The sequence below is a fragment of the Ranitomeya imitator genome, chromosome 1 (assembly GCF_032444005.1).
Source record: "Ranitomeya imitator isolate aRanImi1 chromosome 1, aRanImi1.pri, whole genome shotgun sequence".
Taxonomy (NCBI): domain Eukaryota; kingdom Metazoa; phylum Chordata; class Amphibia; order Anura; family Dendrobatidae; genus Ranitomeya; species Ranitomeya imitator.
In genome coordinates, this window is record NC_091282.1 from 130,075,540 (window position 1) to 130,098,913 (window position 23,374).

At 45.2% G+C, this 23,374-nt stretch overlaps 1 protein-coding gene across 1 annotated transcript in view; it reads left to right on the plus strand.

Annotated features, from left to right (window-relative positions):
* Positions 1 to 563: 563 nt before the first annotated feature.
* The window catches only part of CCDC125 (coiled-coil domain containing 125), a 77,400-nt gene continuing 54,589 nt past the window's right edge, over positions 564 to 23,374 (plus strand). Inside the window, exons 1-4 of the mRNA XM_069750899.1 lie at positions 564 to 656; positions 10,936 to 11,252; positions 13,115 to 13,173; positions 13,676 to 13,762. Of these exons, the coding sequence (XP_069607000.1) occupies positions 10,967 to 11,252; positions 13,115 to 13,173; positions 13,676 to 13,762 (432 nt within the window). The 5' untranslated portion in view covers positions 564 to 656; positions 10,936 to 10,966. The remainder of the gene's footprint in view (positions 657 to 10,935; positions 11,253 to 13,114; positions 13,174 to 13,675; positions 13,763 to 23,374) is intronic.

The following is a 23,374-nucleotide window of genomic DNA, read 5'->3' on the forward strand; positions in this document are numbered from 1 at the left end:
TATACACTAGTTATAGATAACACTGCGGTATATAGGATGTATATACTAGTTATATATGACACTGCGGTATATAGGATGTATACACTAGTTATAGATAACACTGCGGTATATAGGATGTATATACTAGTTATATATAACACTGCGGTATATAGGATGTATACACTAGTTATAGATAACACTGCGGTATATAGGATGTATATACTAGTTATATATAACACTGCGGTATATAGGATGTATATACTAGTTATATATGACACTGCGGTATATAGGATGTATACACTAGTTATAGATAACACTGCGGTATATAGGATGTATACACTAGTTATAGATAACACTGCGGTATATAGGATGTATATACTAGTTATATATAACACTGGACTATATACCATATGTAGACTAGTTATATATAAGCTGCGGTATATACTGTATATACACAAGTTATACATAACACAGCGACGGCGGTATATATACTGTGTATATACTGCGTGTAGTGAAGACAGGTGCCCTCAGGTGAGATAGGCGGGGCCCAGCCTTCAGGTCATGTGACCGGTAGAAGGCGGGGAGGCCACGTCTGTAAAGGAGGAAATCAGAGTTGTGTGCAGAGTAACATCTGGGGAGGAAGCGAGTGACAGGCGGGAGCCCCTGCTGCACTGCGGGTGAGACCCTCTTATATACAGAGCCAATGACTGGACACTGAGCTGATGACATCATTTACCTGGCTGCTCTATCACCCGGGTGTTTGTAGGGAGGGAACCGCAGGCTGCGCTGGATCCCCGGAGTGCGGAGCTCTGAGGGCAGGATGCTCAGGACAGGGGATCATATTTAGGTGCTCCCTCTTAGTTCTAACCCAGTGTGTTCAGATACTGGACTGGCCTGTCTGCAGCTGCTCTGCCTCAGGGAGTGGTTGTTTCGTATCCTGAGTACACAATGAGCAGGAACTTGTGAGAGGGGCATTGTGTGTAATGGAAGTGACTGGACGGGGGCACTGCTGTCCTGTGTGTAATGGAAGTGACTGGACGGGAGCACTGCTGTCCTGTGTGTAATGGAAGTGACTGGACGGGAGCACTGCTGTCCTGTGTGTAATGGAAGTGACTGGACGGGGGCACTGCTGTCCTGTGTGTAATGGAAGTGACTGGACGGGAGCACTGCTGTCCTGTGTGTAATGGAAGTGACTGGACGGGGGCACTGCTGTCCTGTGTGTAATGGATGTGACTGGACGGGGGCACTGCTGTCCTGTGTGTAATGAACGTGACTGGACGGGGGCACTGCTGTCCTGTGTGTAATGGAAGTGACTGGACGGGAGCACTGCTGTCCTGTGTGTAATGGAAGTGACTGGACGGGGGCACTGCTGTCCTGTGTGTAATGGAAGTGACTGGACGGGGGCACTGCTGTCCTGTGTGTAATGGACGTGACTGGACGGGGGCACTGCTGTCCTGTGTGTAATGGACGTGACTGGACGGGGGCACTGCTGTCCTGTGTGTAATGGACGTGACTGGACGGGGGCACTGCTGTCCTGTGTGTAATGGACGTGACTGGACGGGGGCACTGCTGTCCTGTGTGTAATGGACGTGACTGGACGGGGGCACTGCTGTCCTGTGTGTAATGGAAGTGACTGGACGGGGGCACTGCTGTCCTGTGTGTAATGGAAGTGACTGGACTGGGGCACTGCTGTCCTGTGTGTAATGGAAGTGACTGGACGGGGGCACTGCTGTCCTGTGTGTAATGGAAGTGACTGGACGGGGGCACTGCTGTCCTGTGTGTAATGGAAGTGACTGGACGGGGGCACTGCTGTCCTGTGTGTAATGGAAGTGACTGGACGGGGGCACTGTGTGTAATGGAAGTGACTGGACGGGAAAAATGCTGTCCTGTGTGTAATTGAAGTGACTGAATAGTTTTCCCTTCCCCCATGACAGCACACCTGAGGGAGGGGATCCGCCCAGCCAGGACAGGAAACCCTACTGAAAATAAAAGGGTGGTACCTCTCGGTCGCTTCAGTTGGGTTTCCTGTCCTGACAGGGACCCTCATACTGAAACACGGCGGTGATTCCACTTACCCAGGTCCCGTCCCGGCGTGGAAGAATCAGGCAACGCCTGTGCGTCGCGTTCGGGAGTCTGGAAGCGCCGTCCGCAGGTCCCCCGGGTCTCTGCGTCCGAGCGGGCGTTGTTGCAGCACGGTCGGAGGTTCCAGCTCCTTCCGTGGCTGCCGCGCTGCCCTCCTCCCTCTGCCGGCGTCCAGATTCGGCGGCCGCTTCCGGGTCGCCCGTCTGACGTCACGCGCAGGGCACGCTGGGAAAAGGCGTGCCCGTGTGACGTCGGGGGTGGGCGCCGGATCCAAGATGGCGGTGCCCATGAAGAAACGCCGGCCGGTGGAATGGGACTCCGGCGACGCGGCAGAGGAGGGGAGGGATCACTATTGGGCACCGGAGGAGGCGGGGAGTGCAGTGGTCCCCTATAAAAGGGTGTCTGACCACAGAAGACGCGCTCATGTCCACAAGCTTCAACATGGAAGTGGGACAACAGGAGCAGCAGCAGCAGCCGCCGCCGCCATTACAGCAGCAGCAGCAGCGTCAGGAGCTCTCATCAGATGCCTTGCCGAGCCACCAGCACAGGAGCAGCCGCTCAAGTGGTAGGAGTGGCGGTCGTCCCGTCCGGCAAGACTCTTCAGCGTCCAGGAAGGACACTACACGTGCATCTGTCCAGCCTCCAAAATCGGTACCCTTGACGGTCGGCGGTGGTGAGTGATCACCCTTATGGTAACAGGGTCCATTTTTTCTGTTTGATCACTAGGGGTCGAGGAAATCTAGCGGCAAAGAACCGTGAATGTGCCCTTTGTAAAGCCCCGCTTGCAGTTCAGTGGCAGAACGACCTCTGCGCTGACTGTATTAATAGAACTATTCAGGAAGAGACCCCTAATTTTGCCACGAGCCTTAAAGCCATAATTCAGGCAGAGATAAAAGACTCCTTAAAATTGGCTCTCAAAAAAGCTGGGAGGAAAAGCCGTAAAGTGTCTACGGATTCGGAGGCCTCTCAGAAACAAGGGAGTCAAAAATCATCCCGGTCTCCCTCTACCTCTTCCGCCTCTCCAGTCCTCAGATTCCTCCTCAGATAGTGATACAGGGGGGCGTCCATGTTTCCCAACTGAGGTTGTAGAAAAATTATTTAAAGCGGTCAGAACTGCTATGGGTCGTAAAGAGGAAAAAACGCTTAGGTCACTTGAGGATGTCATGTTTGGCAGTTTAGAAGAAAAAAGGAAGCGAACATTTCCGGTCAATGCAAAAATCAAGGCATTGATCGAAAAAGAATGGAAGAAACCTGAAAAATGGGTACCCTACCTTCTTCATCAAAAAGGAGATATCCTTTTGAAGAAAAAGACTCAGAATCATGGGAGAAAATCCCCAAGATTGACGGTGCGGTAGCCAAATCCTTGAGGAGATCATCCCTTCCGTTAGAAGATTCAGGGGTCCTAAAAGATCCACTAGACAAAAAAGCAGATGGGTTCTTGAAACACCTCCGGGAAGCCGCGGCAGGAGGCCTGAAACCAGCTATAGCTGGAACTTGTACAGCTCACGCCCTTATGGTCTGGTTACAACAAATTGAAGACCAGCTCAGGAATAAAGTTCCTAGGAATGACATTCTTGCAAACATATCCCTAGTTCAAGGGGCAGCAGCCTTCTTGGCAGATTCCTCCGTAGACTCTGCGAAGTTAACGGCTAGAGCAGCGGGCCTGTCCAACGCGGCCAGGAGAGCCTTATGGCTCAAAGGGTGTCCGGGAGATTTACCATCCAAACATAAGCTTTGCTCCATCCCATGTGACGGTCAACTCCTCTTTGGGAAAAAGTTAGAAGAAATATTGGAACAGGCAGGAGACAAAAATAAAGCCTTTCCAACCTTCCCTAAGGATCCTAAAAAACCTTTTTTTCAGAGACGATATAATAGAGGCAGACCTCCAGGAGATAGGAGAAATTGGGATTTCAAAGATAAAAGGAGATCGGACTATATGTTCAAAGGGCCCTCTACCTCAGCAAAAACATCCCCCCAATGACATTACATCACAGGTTGGAGGAAGACTTTCCCTCTTCTATCCAGCCTGGATAAACATCTCCCCGAGCACCTTGGTTCTAAATATTATAAAAGACGGCCTAAAAATAAAATGTATCCATCCACCCAGGCACAATTTTATAATAACTCCTCGGAGGAAAGTCCAGCAGGAACAATTAGCTCTAGAAACAGAAGTCCTTGGTCTGATTCAAAAAAATGTCTTGCAAGAAGTCCCGGTTCAGGAAATAGGAAGGGGTTTTACTCCCCCCTCTTTCTGATACAGAAACCCGATGGTTCATGGAGAACCATAATCAACCTAAGAAAACTCAACCATTCAATAGACAATCACTCCTTCAAGATGGAGTCCATCAATACAACCACAAAGCTTCTGTTTCCTCACTGCTTCATGGCAGTAATAGACTTGAAGGAGGTGTATTACCATATTCCAATACATGGCGGATACTGGAGACACTTGAGAGTGACACTCTACATACAAAACCAAGTGAAACCTTACCAATATACAGCCCTTCCATTCGGCCTATCTACAGCTCCCAGGGTCTTCACCAAGTTGATGGCTGAGGTAATGTCATATCTCCGTTCCCGGAATGTCGTGATTGTCCCGTATTTGGACGATTTTCTTGTGATAGGGAAGACAGAGGCTGATTGCTCCCATCAGATAACGGTAGTGACATCAACTCTAATAGAGCTGGGTTGGATGATAAATGTTCCCAAATCGAAATTAGTTCCAGTAAAGGTACAGTCTTTCCTAGGGTTAATACTAGATTCAGAACGTCAGCTCTTCCTCCTCCCGGAAAACAAAGTAGCCAAAATAATCAACTTGACCACTGCAGCAATACACCAACCCGAGATGACCCTAAGAAAAGCGATGTCCCTACTAGGCTCGTTAACATCTTGCATTCCGGCCGTAGGGTGGGCACAATTCCACCTGAGACAACTACAGTGGGAAGTTCTGTCAGCCCAAAGACTGTTAAAAGGGCGTTTGGAAGGAATTCTATGTCTTCATCAGGATGTAAGAGATTCCTTAGTCTGGTGGACCATAGAGGAACATCTCACTATGGGAGTCCAGTGGCAGAAACCAGTCGAGGACATCATCACGACCGATGCAAGCGGTTTAGGTTGGGGAGCTCACTTAAGATCCCATTCAGTTCAAGGAACTTGGTCCTCCCAAGAAAAGAGCTATGGCTCAAACGTAAAAGAACTATGGGCAGTAGTAAAGTCCTTGAAACATTTTCTTCCCCTGCTCCAGGGCCGCCATGCTCGAATTATGACAGACAATCGAGCAGTAGTGGCCTACATCAATCACCAAGGGGGGACGAGGTCTTGGAACCTCATGGAGGTGTCAAATTTACTATTTCATTGGGCAGAACAACACCTATCTTCCCTAACAGCACTACACATAAGGGGTGTAGAAAACTCACGGGCAGATTTTCTGAGTCGCAGAATTCTGAGACAAGGGGAGTGGTCCCTGAATCCCGGGGTATTTCAACACATAGTACAGGCCTGGGGTACACCAGAGATAAGACTTATTTGCCACCTCACACAACAAGAAAGTGAAAAAGTTCTGCTCACTGAACCCAAACGAACATCCTTTCGCGGTAGATGCCCTACTAATACCGTGGAAATTCTCTCTGGCTTACGCATTTCCCCTGATAGTGATGATTCCAACAGTAGTTCGGAAAATCAGAGAAGACCGAGCGAAAATAATACTCATCGCTCCATTCTGGCCAAGAAGACCATGGTTCTCCCTTCTAAGGCAGATGTCGTTAACAGACCCGTGGATCCTGCCAGATGTGCCAGACCTGTTAACCCAGGGACCAGTAACCCACTCTCAGTTGAAGGGTTTCCATCTGGCAGCCTGGAATTTGAGAGGGCGTTACTGAGTCGCCAAGGATTCTCCCCAGGGTTAATCTCCACCCTGTTAAAAAGCAGGAAGCCTATAACTTCCAGAATCTACGGTAGGACCTGGAAGACATTTTTAGACTTCTTGGGTGAACCGTTAGGGGATGTAGCTCCAGTGGGTCCCATCCTAGAATTTCTACAAGCGGGTTTGCAACTAGGATTAGCAACTAGCACCCTTAAGGTTCAGGTTTCAGCCTTAGGGGCCCTATATAATTGCAACTTAGCATCTAATAGGTGGGTTTTACGATTTATAAAATCCTGTGGCAGGTCTAGACCGGTTATTATCCCCAAAATTCCTTCTTGGGATCTAAATCTGGTCTTGGATGCTTTAACCAAAGATCCTTTTGAGCCTTTGCAGGACATATCACCTAAATTACTCACCCTAAAAACAGTCCTACTAGTAGCCCTAACATCGGCCCGTAGGGTAGGTGATTTACAAGCTCTATCAATATGCCCTCCTTACACTCAGATTCTTGATGACAGGATAATCCTAAGACCAGATCCAGCGTATCTCCCCAAAGTAGTCCAAAAATTTCATAGGAGTCAGGAGATTACGTTACCATCATTTTGTAATAATCCTAAAAATCTGGGGGAACAAAAGTTCCATATGTGAGGAGATACATGTTACAATACATGACCATGACTAGTCAGTGGAGGAAAGATCAAACCCTATTTGTAGCCTTTCAGGGTAGTAAAAAAGGGTGTGGGGTAGCTAAAAGTACCATTGCTAGATGGATCAGGGAGGCCATTAGTCTGTCCTATTCTGCAAGTGGCACTCCGGTTCCTGACGGCATCAAGGCTCACTCCACCAGAGCTATGGCTACCTCCTGGGCAGAGAAGGCTGACGTATCAATTGACCAAATTTGCAAGGCCGCTACCTGGTCCTCACCCTCGACTCTTTTCAAACACTACCGGCTAGACCTTTCCTCCTCTGCTGACCTAACCTTTGGTAGAAGGGTACTCCAAGCGGTGGTCCCTCCCTAAGGTTTTTTCTTTCTACAAAAGTCTCTCAGGTGTGCCGTCATGGGGGAAGGGAAAACACCAAGGTTACTTACTGGTAGCCGTTTTTTCCAGAACCCATGATGGCACCCGTATATTCCCCCCCCTTTATCACCCTTTCGGTGTGCACTATTGTTTTGGGTGTTTTAAGTTAATATGATGTGGTGTTGGATTGCCATGTGTACTAACCAGGGGGCCTCTCATGCTCTGAAAACCAACTGAAGCGACCGAGAGGCACCGCCCTTTTATTTTCAGTAGGGTTTCCTGTCCTGGCTGGGCGGATCCCCTCTCTCAGGTGTGCCGTCATGGGTTCCGGAAAAAACGGCTACCAGTAAGTAACCTTGGTGTTTTTATAGTATAAGAGCGCCAAAAAATAAAAAAATGATATAAATGAGGTATCGCTGTAATCGTACTGACCCGAAAAATAAAACTGCTTTATCAATTTTGCCAAACGTGGAATGGTATAAACGCCCCCCCCGCCCCCCAAAAGAAATTCATGAATGGCTGTTTTTTGTTCATTCTGCCTCACAAAAATCGGAATAAAAAGCGATCAAAAAATGCCATGTAACTGGAAATGATAGCAATAAAAACGTCAACTCGTCCCACAAAAAACAAGACCTCACATGATTCTGTGAACCAAAATATGGAAAACCTATAGCTCTTAAATTGTGGAGACGCAAAAACTATTTTTTGCAATAAAAAGCATCTTTTAGTGTGAGGGCTGCCAATCATAAAAATCCGCTAGAAAACCCGCTAGAAAAGTAAATCAAACCCTCCTTCATCACCCCCTTAGGGGAAAAATGATAAAATTTAAAAAATGTATTTTATTTCCATTTTCCCATTAGGGCTAGGGTTAAGGCTACAGTTAGGGTTGGGGCTAAAGTTAGGGTTTGGATTACATTTATGGTTGGGAATAGGGTTGGGATTAGGGTTAGGGGTGTGTCAGGGTTGGGGTGTGGTTAGGGTTATGATTAGGGTTATGATTAGGGTTAGGGGTGTGTTGGGGTTGGGATTAGGGTTAGGGGTATGTTTGGATTAGGGTTTCAGTTATAATTGGGGGGTTTCCACTGTTTAGGCACATCAGGGGCTCTCCAAACGCGACATGGTGTCCGATCTCAATTCCAGCCAATTCTGCGTTGAAAAAGTAAAACAGTGCTCCTTCCCTTCCGAGCTCTCCCGTGCGCCCAAACAGGGGTTTACCCCAACATATGGGGTATCAGCGTACTCAGGACAAATTGGACAACAACTTTTGGGGTCCAATTGCTCTTGTTACCCTTGGGAAAATAAGAAAATTTGGGGGGCTAAAAAAAAAAAACTTTTGTGGGGGGGGGGGAAAAAGATTTTTTATTTTCACGGCTCTGCGATATAAACTGTCGTGAAACACTTGGGGGTTCAAAGTTCTCACAACACATCTAGATAAGTTCCTTGGGGGGGTCTAGTTTCCAGTATGGGGTCACTTGGGGGGTTTCTACTGTTTAGTTACATCAGGGGCTCTGCAAATGCAACGTGACGCCTGCAGACCAATCCATCCAAGTCTGCATTCCAAATGGCGCTCCTTCCCTTCCGAGCTCTGCCATGCGCCCAAACAGTGGTTTACCCCCACATGCGGGGTATCGGCGTACTCAGAACAAATGGCACAACAACTTTTGGGGTCCAATTTCTTCTCTTACCTTTGGGAAAATAAAAAATTGGGGGCGAAAAGATCATATTTGTGAAAAAATATGATTTTTTATTTTTATGGCTCTGCATTATAAACTTCTGTGAAGCACTTGGTGGGTTAAAGTGCTCACCACACATCTAGATAAGTTCCTTAGGGGGTCTACTATACAAAATGGTGTCACTTGTGGAGGGTTTCAATGTTTAGGCACATCAGGGGCTCTCCAAACGCAACATGGCGTTCCATCTCAAGTCCAGTCAATTTTGCATTGAAAAGTCAAATGGCGCTCCTTCCCTTCCGAGCTCTGCCATTCGCCCAAACAGTGGTTTACCCCCACATATGGGGTATTGGCGTACTCAGGACAAATTGTACAACAACTTTTGGGGTCCATTTTCTCCTGGTACCCTTGGTAAAATAAAACAAATTGCAGCTGAAGTAAATTTTGTGTGAAAAAAAAGTTAAACGTTCATTTTTATTTAAACATTCCAAAAATTCCTGTGAAACACCTGAAGGGTTAATAAACTTTTTGAATGTGGTTTTAAGCACCTTGAGGGGTGCAGTTTTTAGAATGGTGTCACACTTGGTTGTTTTCTATCATATAGACCCCTCGAAATGACTTCAAATGTGATGTGGTCCCTAAAAAAAAAAAAGTTGTAAAAATGAGAAATTGCTGGTCAACTTTTAACCCTTATAACTCCCTAACAAAAAAGAAAAATTTTGGTTCCAAAATTGTGCTGATGTAAAGTAGACATGTGGGAAATGTTACTTATTAAGTATTTTGTGTGACATATCTCTGTGATTTTAAGGGCATAAAAATTCAAAGTTGGAAAATTGCAAAATGTTCAAAATTTTGGCCAAATTTCCATTTTTTTCACAAATAAACGCAAGTCTTATCGAAGAAATTTTACCATTATCATGAAGTACAATATGTCATGAGAAAACAATGTCAGAATAATCAGGATCTGTTGAAGTGTTCCAGAGTTATAACCTCATAAAGGGACAGTGGTCAGATATGTAAAAATTGGCCCGGTCATTAACGTGCAAACCACCCTTAAGGGGTTAAGGATGTGTATAAGCAGGCTCAATAGGGAATAAATAGCCCCAAACAATTTAACTACTCCAGTGAGTAGTCCTATATCCTTTGCATTCTATTTCTGTATGTTTCCCCGTTGTGTTGCTATAAGCCCCAGATGACAAATTTTATTCTTGTGCATCGGCAGGTTGAGCATATGTAAATGGGAAGTGATTATTCAGCCCTCCCCCATAATCCTGCCCGTCTTTCTGCATCGCTGTCACTGATTCAGTCAGACTGACTTTTTTTTTCTTTAGGATCGCATTGCAATCTTCCGACTGGCCGTCTGCTCTCCTCACCAGAGTGACGGCTGCATAGAAGTACAGGTCAGCGCAAACGGTCAGCCGGAGGATTGCAATGCGATCCTCGGGTGAGTAACCAGCTATCTGACTGCACCCAATCACTGACGCCGGCCGGAATGGGTAGGCTGGAATATTGGTGCGGAAAATGGTGAATATTTATTTAGCATTTACATATGCATGACCTGCCAGTGCACATGTAAATGTGAAATTATATTTGCTCCTTCCCCCGCTCACCCCTCTGCTCCGAGGTGATTTATTCAGATTGCTGCGTTACTCGCCAAAGTATCGCATCGTAATGCTCAGACTAACCATCTGTTCTCCTGACAGGTGTGTGTATTTCTATGCAGCTGTCACTCTGTGGTCAGGTGAGCTGCCGGACAGTCCAAAGATTGCAATGCGGTCCTCGGGAATACAGCTGTCTGACTGAATCAGTGATGCCAGTGCAGAGGGGCGGTTGGGATTATGGGTGGGGGAAGGAGTGAATATTCATTTTCCATGGACATATGCTTAGTTTGCCGGTACGTGACAATAAATTTGTTCGGTGCTTACAGCAACACACTGGGGCCACATAGAGGAAAAAAAAAAGTTACCTATTTCAGCTTATTAATATACTAAACAAAAATGACCTGACAGATTCCTTTTAAGTTGTGAAAAAAATGTTGGAAATTTGTATATCAGAAACATTTTGCTTTTCCGATGTATGAAACTAGGGTCAGGGAATTTACATTAGAAGCACCACTCCATCGCTGCAATAAAAATCAAAATGCTGGAGTGATGCTTTTATGATGCCTCACAATTTACGTCCTACAACTACCGTGATCCTTTATCTGACGGACAAGGTAGGTGTATGTGATCTAATGTGATGATCCATGGAGATATAAACTGTAATTAGTATACATACTGATGTGTAAGAACACATTATACTGTATATGTTATTTGTGTTTCAGATCTGACGGACCATCACTTCACACGCCGGCGATGACTGACTGCCTTTCAGAGGATGAGGAAGACTTTATGGCTGGTGGAGACTTGGGAGAAGGTTTTGGGAGAAAGCCAGGTGGACTCTACGAAGGTCTTGATGAAACTATGGCAAAATCATTCAAGCTAAGGAAAGAATCAGGTTCTGTTCATTACCACCTTATTAAGAAGGGAGAAGACGATTGTAACACGAGACATCATGTAGGAAAAAATAGCATGTCTGAAGAAAGGGAGACTGGGAGGCCAGCGAAAGAGGTTTATACCCGGTGCAGACAGAACAGCACTGGTAAGACTGGCAGACACTTAGTCTATGTTCTGTACACACAGAATATTTTTTGATTAGTTCTTTGATTCTTGAAGCAACGAGACCAATTAAGCACGAAGGTGCTTGCTCCAAAAACAGTGCAACTTTTGACGTCCTGTTACTCCAGCGAATGCCAACTTATTTTTTTTCAGGCAGATCTTTTCCACATGAAAAAGCACCCCAGGAAATGAACATAAAGGCACAGCAATGTCCAAACGTCACCGCTGTGCGCATGTTCTGTTTTTTATTACTACTTTTAACTGTTTCGGGGTCCAGAAACCTTGACGCAGTTAAAAGAATTGACATGTTAATTCTGTGGGCGACGTCCGTTGGGAAGCTGCCCGCTCTCTATATTTAAAGTATAGAGTCACTCAAAGCTGCCCCAGGAAAATGACAGCGGATTCTCACAGCTGACACCCGGCACTAAGTGCCGGGAGTGGTCACGGAACGCTCCGGGCACTTTAACCCCCAGAACCCTCCGATCAAACATGATCCTCATTGATGTAATCATAAAGCACTACCACACACTGAGGCCGAGTGCAAAAATGGAAAACTCTCCCAAAAGAACTCAAAAATATCTTTTCTAATGGACAACTGTGAATAAGTATAACCCAAAGAAAATAGAGCAATAATGTTCCAAACAACATAATAGAAATGTATAATACAAAATTCATTTATTGAAAAATCACATGAAAAGTACTCAAATATACATTCTGTATACAATGTATAAAAGTCAAGAGATAAAACGGAGGAGACATGAAGGTATGCCGGGTTCAGAGAGGGCAAGCAAATTCATCCCAGGGATGCAAGTATATAATTAGCAATATATACAATAGCCCAATGGCTTTTAGCAGTCAAAGAAACTTGCAGTATGCCAATACGGTGTTAACCAAATAAACCCCAGAGTAGTTTCAAAAATACATGCTTACCCATGCATTATCAGGGGAGCACCCCCACCTCACCCAGCAGCCCCTTGACGCACGTTTCGAGGACCAGCTTTTTTGAAAGGGGTTCTCCTTACGAAAAGCTGGACCGCTGGGGTTTATTTATTTATTTATTTAAACATTCCAAAATTATTGTGAAGCACCTGAAGGGGTAATAAACTTCTTGAATGTGGTTTTGAGGGGTGTAGTTTGTAGAATTGTGTCACTTTGGGGCATTTTCTATCATATAGACCCCTCAAAGTGACTTCAAATGTGATGTCCCTTTTTAAAAAAAAAAAGGGTTGTGAAAATGAGAAATCGCAGGTCAACTTTTAACCCTTATAACTCCCTAACAAAAAAAATGTTACTTATTTAGTATTTTGTGTGACATCAAAATTTCCGCCAAATTTCCATTTTTTTTTTCCACATATAAATGCAAGTCATATCAAAGAAATTTTACCACTATCATGAAGTAAAATATATGCAAACCACCCTTGGGGAAAAAAGGGGTTAATATAGTGAGATGAAAAATGATCTTGGTCGAGTATTGCGGCGCCACACACCCCAACGTGCGTTTCAGCTGCGGTGCCTTCTTCCAAGGTCACTTTTCATCTTGCTATATTATGCAGGGCTGTTTATGACTATAATCCTTAGTGATTTGTGGCTGCGTCTGAACACTGTGATACAAAATGTTTTATTTATGATATGGATTTCTATCCACATGTATTTATCCTTGCTACTCTCTTAGGATTTTGTTGCCTTGTTGCGGTGCCACATTTTTTGGTCAGTAAACTGTTATTACCCCTTATGTATTAAAGTTTGTTTTTATTATTCTTCTCTTTATTGATTTGTTGGTGCGTTTTGTCTATAAGTTCTTTATTGTGTGGACAGTGCAGTCGTTAATATTTCTGTTCTCTGCAGATGCAAGTTCTGAAACTTCTAATGAAGATCTGAGGCAGCGTCTCCAAGACGTAACAGAAGTAAGCTCCTCTGCAGTATAACCCTTTCTGTATAATCTTGTTACCCCTGCAATATGCCACATGAGGTGTGAAGTTATTTCTCATCCATTTGTATTTTGTGGAAATACCACTCTACTGTACATTACTATTTGGATGCCCAGTAATAGTATGTTTTTAGCTTGTGGCTTGTTTTTGCTTGTTCTTTAACCCGTTTTGTAAGCTTTTTTTTTTTTTTTAATTTTTGTCCACAATGGTGGATTTTACACAGAATTTGTAAAATCCAGCTTCAAATTGTATTTATACATGGCAAATAGATTGGATCAGTAGAGTTTGTGAGCTTAGAAATGCACCTATTTTTTGATAGATGGGGTCTTGGCAATTTATTAAGTCCTAAAGCTTTTGGTACACATGAGAAATTTCAATTACTGGAAATCTGAGGTTACGATTCATTCTTTCAGTCCTGTCTTAAGAAAATACTTTCCCATATGTTTATGAGCAGTACTGATGACTATCCTGGTTTTAGGAAGTGGAACTTCTAAGAGTTGAACTAGAAGCTTCCCAAAGACAACTTGATGGAAAGGATGAAGCACTGAAGATGTTACAAAGCATGGTAAGTTGAAAAAACAGGCATCAGAGGGCACTATGTACACAGTGAAGATAAGACTAATAATATATCGTTAAGTACACAGGTTTGTCACACTTAAGGTACCTTCACACTGAGCGACTTTAGAACGATAAGGATAGCGATCCGTGACGTTGCAGCGTCCTGGATAGCGATATCGTTGTGTTTGACACGCAGCAGCGATCAGGATCCTGCTGTGAGATCGCTGGTCGGAGCAGAAAGGCCAGAACTTTATTTCGTCGCTGGATCACCCGCTAACATCGCTGTCTTCACTGGTAACCAGGGTAAACATCGGGTTACTAAGCGTAGGGCCGCGCTTAGTAACCCGATGTTTAGCCTGGTTACCATTGTAAATGTAAAAAAACCAAACACTACATACTTACATTCCGGTGTCTGTCGCGTCCCCTCGCCGTCCGCTTCCCTGCACTGTCAGCGCCGGCCGTAAAGCAGAGCACAGCGGTTCAGTCCCCCACTGGAGACTATGAGAGAGATTTTACGGTGAGTGAAAAATCCTCATTTTCCTATCGCCACGACAGCACCCACAACGAGAGAGGGGATCCGCCCACCTTCCGGACAGGAACCTACAGGTTAAAAAGGGGCGGTCCCCCTCGCCCTCCAGTTTGGGTTCCTGTCCGGACGGCGGGAGCCTACAGGTCGTTCACCTACCCGTGTCCGCCAAGCCTCTGTGCGGTGTCCAGGTGAGAACGGCAGAGTCGGGGGCCCGGAAGCAGCGTCGGGGGAAGTCCTGTGTCCAGCTTCCCCCCTCGTCTGGCAAGGAGCGGCTGAATGCCGAAGTGGCGTTCCCAGGGGAAGGCACGCCGCCCTGGGTCGTCCACACGCGCGCGACGCTGCGGAGCAGGTCGGCGCTTATGACCCGGAAGTGATCGATCGACTTCCGGAGGAGACCGGGAGGAGGAGCGCGGGACTTTTGAAAAGGAGCAGCGCTCAGGTGAGATGTGTGTGCGGCAATATGTCTTCGGCAGGAGACGCTGAACACCGACAGGCAGGAGAGCACAGGTCTCATAGCGGCGAGCGTGGGCAGCAGGATCCTGGCAAACCAGCGTCACGTCGTGCCTCACCCCCTCAAAAACCGGTACTCTACATTTTTTCAGCAGTGGTGAGTGTAATATGTAGACCATTGCCTGATACAGCCGTTTTCTACACTATGCTTTATTATAGGGGAAAAAAGTCTCCAAATCCAAGCATAAGCAGTGTGCTGTATGCACAGAGCCTCTACCTGACACCTATGTTAAAAAGTTATGCCAATTATGCATATGTCGTATGTTAGAAGAAGAGGCCCCTCTCCGGGTATCGGATCTGAGGGAGGTAATTAGGGAAGAAATAAAATCATCCCTTAAAACCAAACGGCATGAAAAAAGCAGTGTGGAGTTGGTGTCCGATTCCAGCCCTTCGGTACAAGAAGGCGAGTGTTCGGAAAGTTCTTCGGCATCCTCTTCAGATGAGGAGGGAAGACCTTGCTTTTCCACGGATGGTATGGAAACCTTAATTAAGGCAGTTCGTGCAACTATGGGGGTTGCAGAGAGTAAAGAACCAAAAACAACCCAGGAGATCATGTTCGCAGGGCTGAGCCAGAGAAGTCGGAAAGCTTTCCCAGTGGTGGATTCTGTTAAAGATCTGGTCAAACGGGAGTGGGACAAGCTGGATGAAGGGTTTTTACCTTCAGCTGCAAAAAGAAGGTACCCCTTTGAAGATGACACTTTGTCACAGTGGATGAAGGTTCCTAAAATAGATGCGGCAGTAGCCTCTACTTCAAAAACAGCCTCACTTCCATTAGAAGATGTAGGGCTCCTCAAGGATCCTTCAGACAGAAAGGCTGACATGCTCCTTAAAAAACTATGGGAGTCATCATCTGGAGCCTTTAAGCCTGCTATCGCAGGCACCTGTACGGCCAGATCAATCATGGTCTGGGTGACTCAGCTGGAGGAGCAGCTTAAAGCGAAGGTACCCAGGGATAAGTTGCTGAATTCCCTGTCTCAGGTCAGAGAAGGAGCAGCTTATCTAGCAGACTCCTCAATTGATTCTCTGAAATTGGCCGCAAGATCGGCAGGTCTTTCGAATGCAGCCAGACGGGCTCTATGGCTAAAGACATGGAAGGGGGATGCCCAGGCTAAGGTCAAACTTTGCTCCATTCCATGTAGGGGTGAGTACCTATTCGGCCCGGTGCTGGATGACATCCTTGCAAAGGCAGAAGATAGGAAGAAGGGATTTCCTAAAACGTTTAATCCCACTTTTAGGAACGCCTTCCGAAGACGCATGCCCTTCAGGAGATTCCAGCCAGACCAGCAGGGATATAATCGCGACTGGGAAACATCAGATCATAAGAAGAAAGGTGGATACTATAAGAACCCTTCATCTTTCTCAAGACGTAGGCGTAATTACAGATAAGACAGATCTACCAGTAGGCGGAAGACTAAAGTTCTTCTCAGATAGATGGAAAAAAATTACTTCTAGTGCCTGGTTAATGGGGGTGGTTGAGTCCGGATTAAAATTAGAATTTTTGAGAACTCCCCCGGATCAGTTTGTGATAACATCACTGGACACTCCGGCCCAACAACAGGCCTTAGAATTAGAGATTCAACAATTGCTTACAAAGCGAGTTATTGAAGAAGTACCAAAACATCAGGAGAAGACGGGTTTTTATTCTCCGCTATTCTTAATCGCTAAACCTGATGGGTTCTTTAGGATTATCATAAATTTACGTAAATTGAATAAATATCTTCAGTACCACGCTTTTAAGATGGAATCCATTAAGTCAACAACTAAGCTTTTATTTCCTAGGTGCTACATGTCGGTCTTGGATCTAAAAGATGCGTACTACCATCTTCCAGTTCACAGAAATCACCAGCAATTTCTCAGGATGGCAGTATGGGTAAACCATCAAATTAAGCATTTTCAATTTTTGGCAATGCCCTTTGGCCTGTCCATGGCACCTAGAGATTTTACTAAGGTTGTTTCAGAAGTAATGGCACATATCAGAGAGAGAGAGAGACCCTTGTGGTGCCCTATCTAGACGATTTTTTGATAGTAGGAAATTCAATTGATCAGTGTACGTCTAGGGTAAATGCCATAATATCATCCCTACAGGAGCTCGGATGGATTATCAACTGGGAAAAGTCAAAACTGGAACCCACAAGACGTCAAATGTTCCTAGGAGTTCTTCTAGACTCAGAAGATCAGTCATCCTTCCTACCAGAAGAGAAGAAGCAGAAGATCGTTCAAAGGATCACGGCTGTAAGGAAAGCTCCAAACTTAAGTCTAAGAGACGCAATGTTGCTTCTAGGATCTTTGACTGCGTGTATATCGGCGGTAAGATGGGCTCAGGCTCATACCCGAATACTTCAATACGAAGTTCTTCAAGCAGAAAAAGATCTTCACGGTGCTCTGAGCAGAAGGTTCAAATTATCACCCGCCACTCTTCAGGATCTGAGATGGTGGCTCAGTCCGGCACATTTGTCAAAAGGAGTTCTCTGGACCATCACTCCGGACAACATAATTACAACAGATGCCAGTCCGTTCGGTTGGGGAGCCCATATGGGAGACATTCTAACCCAAGGGCGATGGTCGATTCAAGAGTCCCAGAATTCCTCAAATCTAAGAGAGCTTACGGCAGTCAATCAGGCTCTTCTTTCCTTACTACCATCCCTGAGGAATATGCATGTACAGATACAAACAGACAATATGACTGTGGTAGCCTACATCAATCATCAGGGGGGGACAAGATCTCGATCCCTGATGACCACTACAGCACAGATATTGTCTCTGGCCGAGAAACACTTACAATCCCTGTCGGCAGTTCATATAAAAGGGGAACTCAATATAGAGGCGGACTACCTCAGTCGCCATTCCCTTCGTCAGGGAGAGTGGGCCCTGAACCATCAGATATTCGATCAGATAGTCAATCTGTGGGGGTTGCCGACAATAGATCTGTTTGCTACGAGAAAGAACAGGAAGGTCAGAAGGTTCGCATCTTTACAGATAGCAGACCAGCCATTTATAGTGGATTCCCTTCGGATCCGTTGGGACTTCCAGCTGGCATATGCCTTTCCCCCAATGTGTCTGATTCCGATAGTTCTCAGGAAAATCCGGGAGGAAAGAGCCAGAGTGATCTTAATTGCCCCTTTCTGGCCCAGGAGGCCTTGGTTCTCTCTCCTCAGGACAATGTCTGTGACCGATCCCTGGGTGTTGCCAGTGGTTCCGGAACTCCTCTCTCAAGGGCCATTTCGTCATCCAAATTTGGAGACTCTTCACTTAACGGCTTGGAACTTGAGAGGGAGCTTCTGAAGGAGAGGGGGTTCTCTAATGCTTTAATAGATACCTTATTGAAAAGTAGAAAGGAGGTCACTACAAAGATCTACACAAAAATTTGGAAAAAATTCCTTTTGTTTTATCAGCAACCATTAGGAGATAAGGCTCCGATTTCAGCTATTTTAGAATTCCTTCAGAAAGGCTGGGAATTGGGTTTAGCAGTCAACACTCTAAGAGTTCATGTTTCAGCCTTGGGAGCTCTATATAACAGTGATATAGCTGGTAATAGATGGGTTGCTAGATTTATTAAGGCATGTCAGCGGTCTAACCCAATCCATATTGTAAGAATACCCCCTTGGGATTTAAATTTGGTGCTTGAGGCGTTGACTGAACCTCCGTTCGAACCATTAGACTCTATTTCAATAAAAAATTTAACCTTAAAAACAGCTCTACTCTTAGCATTAACATCTGCCAGGAGGGTCAGTGATATACATGCGTTATCAGTAGATCCTCCCTATCTAATAATTCTCCAGGATAAGATTGTCCTAAAACCCGATCCTGCATATTTACCAAAAGTAGCAACTAAATTTCATAGAAGTCAGGAGATTTATTTACCATCTTTCTATGAAAATCCAGGTTCAGAAGAGGAGAAAAAATATCATACTCTAGATGTAAAGAGGGCGATATTAGAATACCTGGATAGGACACAAAGCTGGAGACAGAGTAGGGCTCTGTTTGTTTCTTTCCAGAATCGGAAAAAGGGTTCTGGTGTCACGAAGAACTCTATCGCTAGATGGATTAGAGAAGCGATATGTCTTGCCTATTCTGCCAGGGGAGTAACACCACCAGAAGGCATCAGGGCGCACTCCACTCGGGCCATGGCATCATCCTGGGCGGAGAAGGCGGATGTCCCCATTGAAATGATATGTAAGGCGGCAACTTGGTCATCACCTTCCACCTTTTATAAGCACTATCGCCTTGATCTATCTGCTAATTCCAGCTTACAGTTTGGCCGTTCAGTACTTAGTGCTGTGGTCCCTCCCAGTTAAATAGTCTTTGAAAGTCTCTCGTTGTGGGTGCTGTCGTGGCGATAGGAAAATCGGTTTTTATGTACCGGTAATAGGATTTTACAGAGTCCACGACAGCACCCATACATTCCCCCCCGTATTTAGTTACTTATTCCTGCACTCTGTTGGAAGGTGTGCCTTAGAGATCACTCTATAGAGGTGGTGGTATTTAGTATTGTTTAATATGATATTGTCATGTACTGATTCATTGGCGGTAACCCTTGTACTCTGGAACACAAACTGGAGGGCGAGGGGGACCGCCCCTTTTTAACCTGTAGGTTCCTGTCCGGAAGGTGGGCGGATCCCCTCTCTCGTTGTGGGTGCTGTCGTGGACTCTGTAAAATCCTATTACCGGTACGTAAAACCGGTTTCTTGTTCGTCTTATTGGGGAACACAGTAACCGTTAAATGTCCCAAAGCTATTCAAGGGGCGGAAATAACTTAAACAGTATCTTCCTCCCTAGATTTGCATCCGCCGAAACAAAGGTAAAGTATTTTTCTGATTATAAGATGCAAATTCCCCCCCCAAAAAAAATTTGGAGGTAAAATGGGGGGTACGTCTTATAATGTGGATATACCGGCCGCAGTGGACCAGGGTCGTGGCTGGAGGAAGAAAGAGTGGAGCGTTGCCTCAGGGGGTGTTTGGATGTGCGGCGAGTGTCCACTGCTGCGCGTGGTGTCCGTTGCTACTTTGGGGCTCTGCCGACATTTTGTGAAAGGCCACAGCCCCCGCAGTTCCATGGTTTCCTATGCAGTGGACTCCGGGAAAATGGCTGCCAGGGGCGGCACATGTGCAGATGGAGATCCCGGCATCAAGATCTCTGGAGATGAGATTTCATCTCCCGAGATCTTGATGCTGAGATCTCCATCTGCGCGTGCGCCGCCACCCGGCAGCCAGTTTTTTTCCCTATTTTTCTCCTCAAAATTTGGGGAGCGTCTTATAATCTGAAAAATACGGTAAACACTGATGAGCAAGTGGCTGCTTTACAGAGCTGTAAAGAAGATAGGAAAAAAAGAAGCGCACTCTGCTCAAATAGGAGGTGCTGGCTGAACTTGGGTGAACCCAAAGTAGATTAGAAGAAAGAAAACAGCCGCACTGAAAAAATGCAAAATTGATTTGGGTTTATTAGAAGTGCAGAAAAAATCACAGCAGGATCAAAAAATGTTTTGTGAAGATAAGGTAACGTTTCGACCCTCTCAGGGTCTTTGCCAAACCTCACTGTAAAAACAAATATAGTGTGCTGTACTTAGACTTGACATAATAACACCACAGACTAAAAATATATGCACAAAATTATATACAAGAAGAAATCTCTGGGGAGCATGAATATATTGTCAAAATTGGCACCAGGTTAATTCATTTCAAGGTCAAAGAAAATAGCATGAATAATCATAGAAAAACATGTACAATTTTTCAAGTTCCACATATCGACATAGCATTATAATAAGGTGGGCAGTATGAGCATGTAGGTAATCAAGTAAAATTAAAGGTACTGACCTGCGTACAAGACAGGTTAGTCTGGAAATATTGGAAAAGGGATCCCCTTAAGGCTGTAGAGAGAGGAAGACTGCACATTGAAAATAAACATTGAATCCATCAGGGGATGCAAAGAAAAAGACGTTAACAACAAACCTCAGCATGGGAGAGAGGAAGCATATGTAATGTCATCGGTGGCAGTGTGCTTTAAATACTCCCGGGTTAAGGGGAGGAAGTGGCAAGTGACCGCATGTAAATACGGCATTCAGAGAAAGGCTTGAGGCGTAAGGGGGATACAGCGCCTGCCCTGTGCTCTGTCCGTGCCTTTGAAGCAGCTGGCTGGGAGGGAGCGCATGTTGTGGCTTCCAGAATGAGGCTAGAGATGCTGGGGGAGCAGGGCGCTTGCGCTGTGTATGTGTGACAGCTGGCTGGGCGCATGCGCGATCTAATTATTGTGCTTAGACTTATGGTGCCGGACAACGCTGGTCTATACCAAGACTTGGGTACAAGCGCACCGCATAGTCAACAGGAGCCAATAACAGTGTATTAATGGTAACACCTCTGAAGGGGAAATGTTGTAAATGAACCCTAAGGGTTCCAGGTAAAGGTGGAAATAGACAGTAGAAAATATGGGCAAGTTGTAGTGAAAGCAATGGCAAAAATGGGATGGAAATGATAAATGTACCTATAATGAATGACAGAATGGAATGATTGTAAATTACAAGGAGGAAAATGATGGATAAAAATAAAGTATATGGGGGGGTTAGAAACAGGTTAATTGTCTGCAAATTGAATAATAGGATTGAAATAATGACAAATTAAAAAAAAAAAAAAGTAATGGGAAATTAATGGAGAAGATGGCCCTTTGTTATGATCTGGTGGCCTTGGAGCAGCATGAGATGTACTCTGGAGAAGGTGGTCCCTGTACTGACTGCAAACCCTGAACCTAGCAGCGCAACTAAAAGCAGCCGTGGGGGGTACCTAACACTCCCTAGACCCCTCGACACAGCCTAAGATCTAACTACCCCTAAAGACAGAACAGGAAACCTATCTTGCCTCAGAGAAAATCCCCAAAGGATAGATAGCCCCCCCACAAATATTGACTCTGAGAGGAGAGGGAAAAAACATACGCAGATGTGAAATCAGATTTTAGCATAGGAGGCCATACTAGCTAAAAAGAAAGAATAGAACAGAGTACTATGCGGTCAGTATAAAAATACTAGAAAATATCCACCGCAGAAAATACGGATCACCACATCTGACTAAAGACATGGGAGGTATATCTGCATCTCTAGAGAAATGGCTAGGCTGCAAAAAATCCTTCACAGACCAAGCTGGACAAGACAAAAACATGAAAAATGCACAGAACTATAAGGTCCACTGCAGGTGGACAGCAAAAACAAAGCCAGGACTTATCTTTGTAGAAAAACACAGCAAACTGGAGAGACCAGCAGGGAAGTGAATCCTTCAAGAACAATGGACAACTGGCACTGACTAAAGGATCCTGCAAAGCTATATACCCCAGTCAGTCCTGCAATTAGTAGATACACATGTCCACTCCTGCAATCCAGGCACAACTGCATTACCCTCTACAACCACCGGAGGGAGCCCAAAAGCTGAATTCACAACAGCCCTTACCAAGAGACGATATGTAAGAAATTGAAAGAAGGATCAATGAGTCTGAAAGAGTAAAAATAAAGATAGCGGAAAGAAAAGAAATTGCCAGCATGTTCATAACTGTATGGAGCCACCACAAGGAAAAAATCGTACATAATCACAAAGATAATATATTATACCAAGGCTAAGTATTAATCAGACTGGCGGTAAGGTTCAAAGTTCAAAAGATTATTCTACCAAAAGATCCAATTCTGTGAGACCTCTAGGTGCGAGGGTTTGCAGAGTATGGATCCAGAAGGACTCCCTTGCTTTAAACCAGTGTTTCCCAAACTCCTGTCCTCCTGGACCCCAACAGGTCATGTTTTCAGGATTTCCTTAGTATTGCACAGGTGATGGAAGTATCAGGAGTTCTCTCACTTGTGCAGCACCATGGAAATCCTGAAAACATGACCTGTTGGGAGCCGTGAGGACTGGAGTTTGGGAAATACTACTTTAAGCAATTTGACATGGTTGCCTCCCCTTCTAGGTCTTTCCACTTGTTCTATAACCTGAAATTTTAGTTGAGACCGAATGGTTGGCAGTGACAAAATGGTTTGGTAATGGTAACAACGTTTTTTCTACGTCTGCTTGTGGATTTATGGCTGGCGATTTGGTCACGAACATGTTGCGTTTTCTCCCACAAACAGGCCACGAGCATTTTATTATATAGAGCACAACATTGGATTTGCAAGTAAGAAAGCCTTTAATCCTGTATCTCTTGCCTGTATGTGGATGGGAAATAATTCACTACCCTTAGTCGCGTTGGCACAGATGGCGCAACTGAAGCATGGAAAGGTGCCCACCCTCTCTGATCCAATGAAGCTTTGTCTATGGTTTTTGGAAAAGCCCCCTATGTCTGCTCTCACTAGCTGGTCCTTTAAAATTGGCCTCCATTTACACATTAACGCTGGGGTTTTAAAAGCCTCGATGTGTGGATATGCCCTAGTGAGAAGGGGCCAGTGTTTGTGGATAACATTATATAGCTTGGGCATAATCGGGTGGTGGGTGTGAACAAAAATAAGACGTTTAGGAGTCGAAGAAGAAGGGGATTAAGTGCCGTCTGTCTTTCATTTGTCAGAATATGTTCTGGGTAATTCCTGTCCCTGAATTTCTGCGACATGTCCTCAAGACGAGT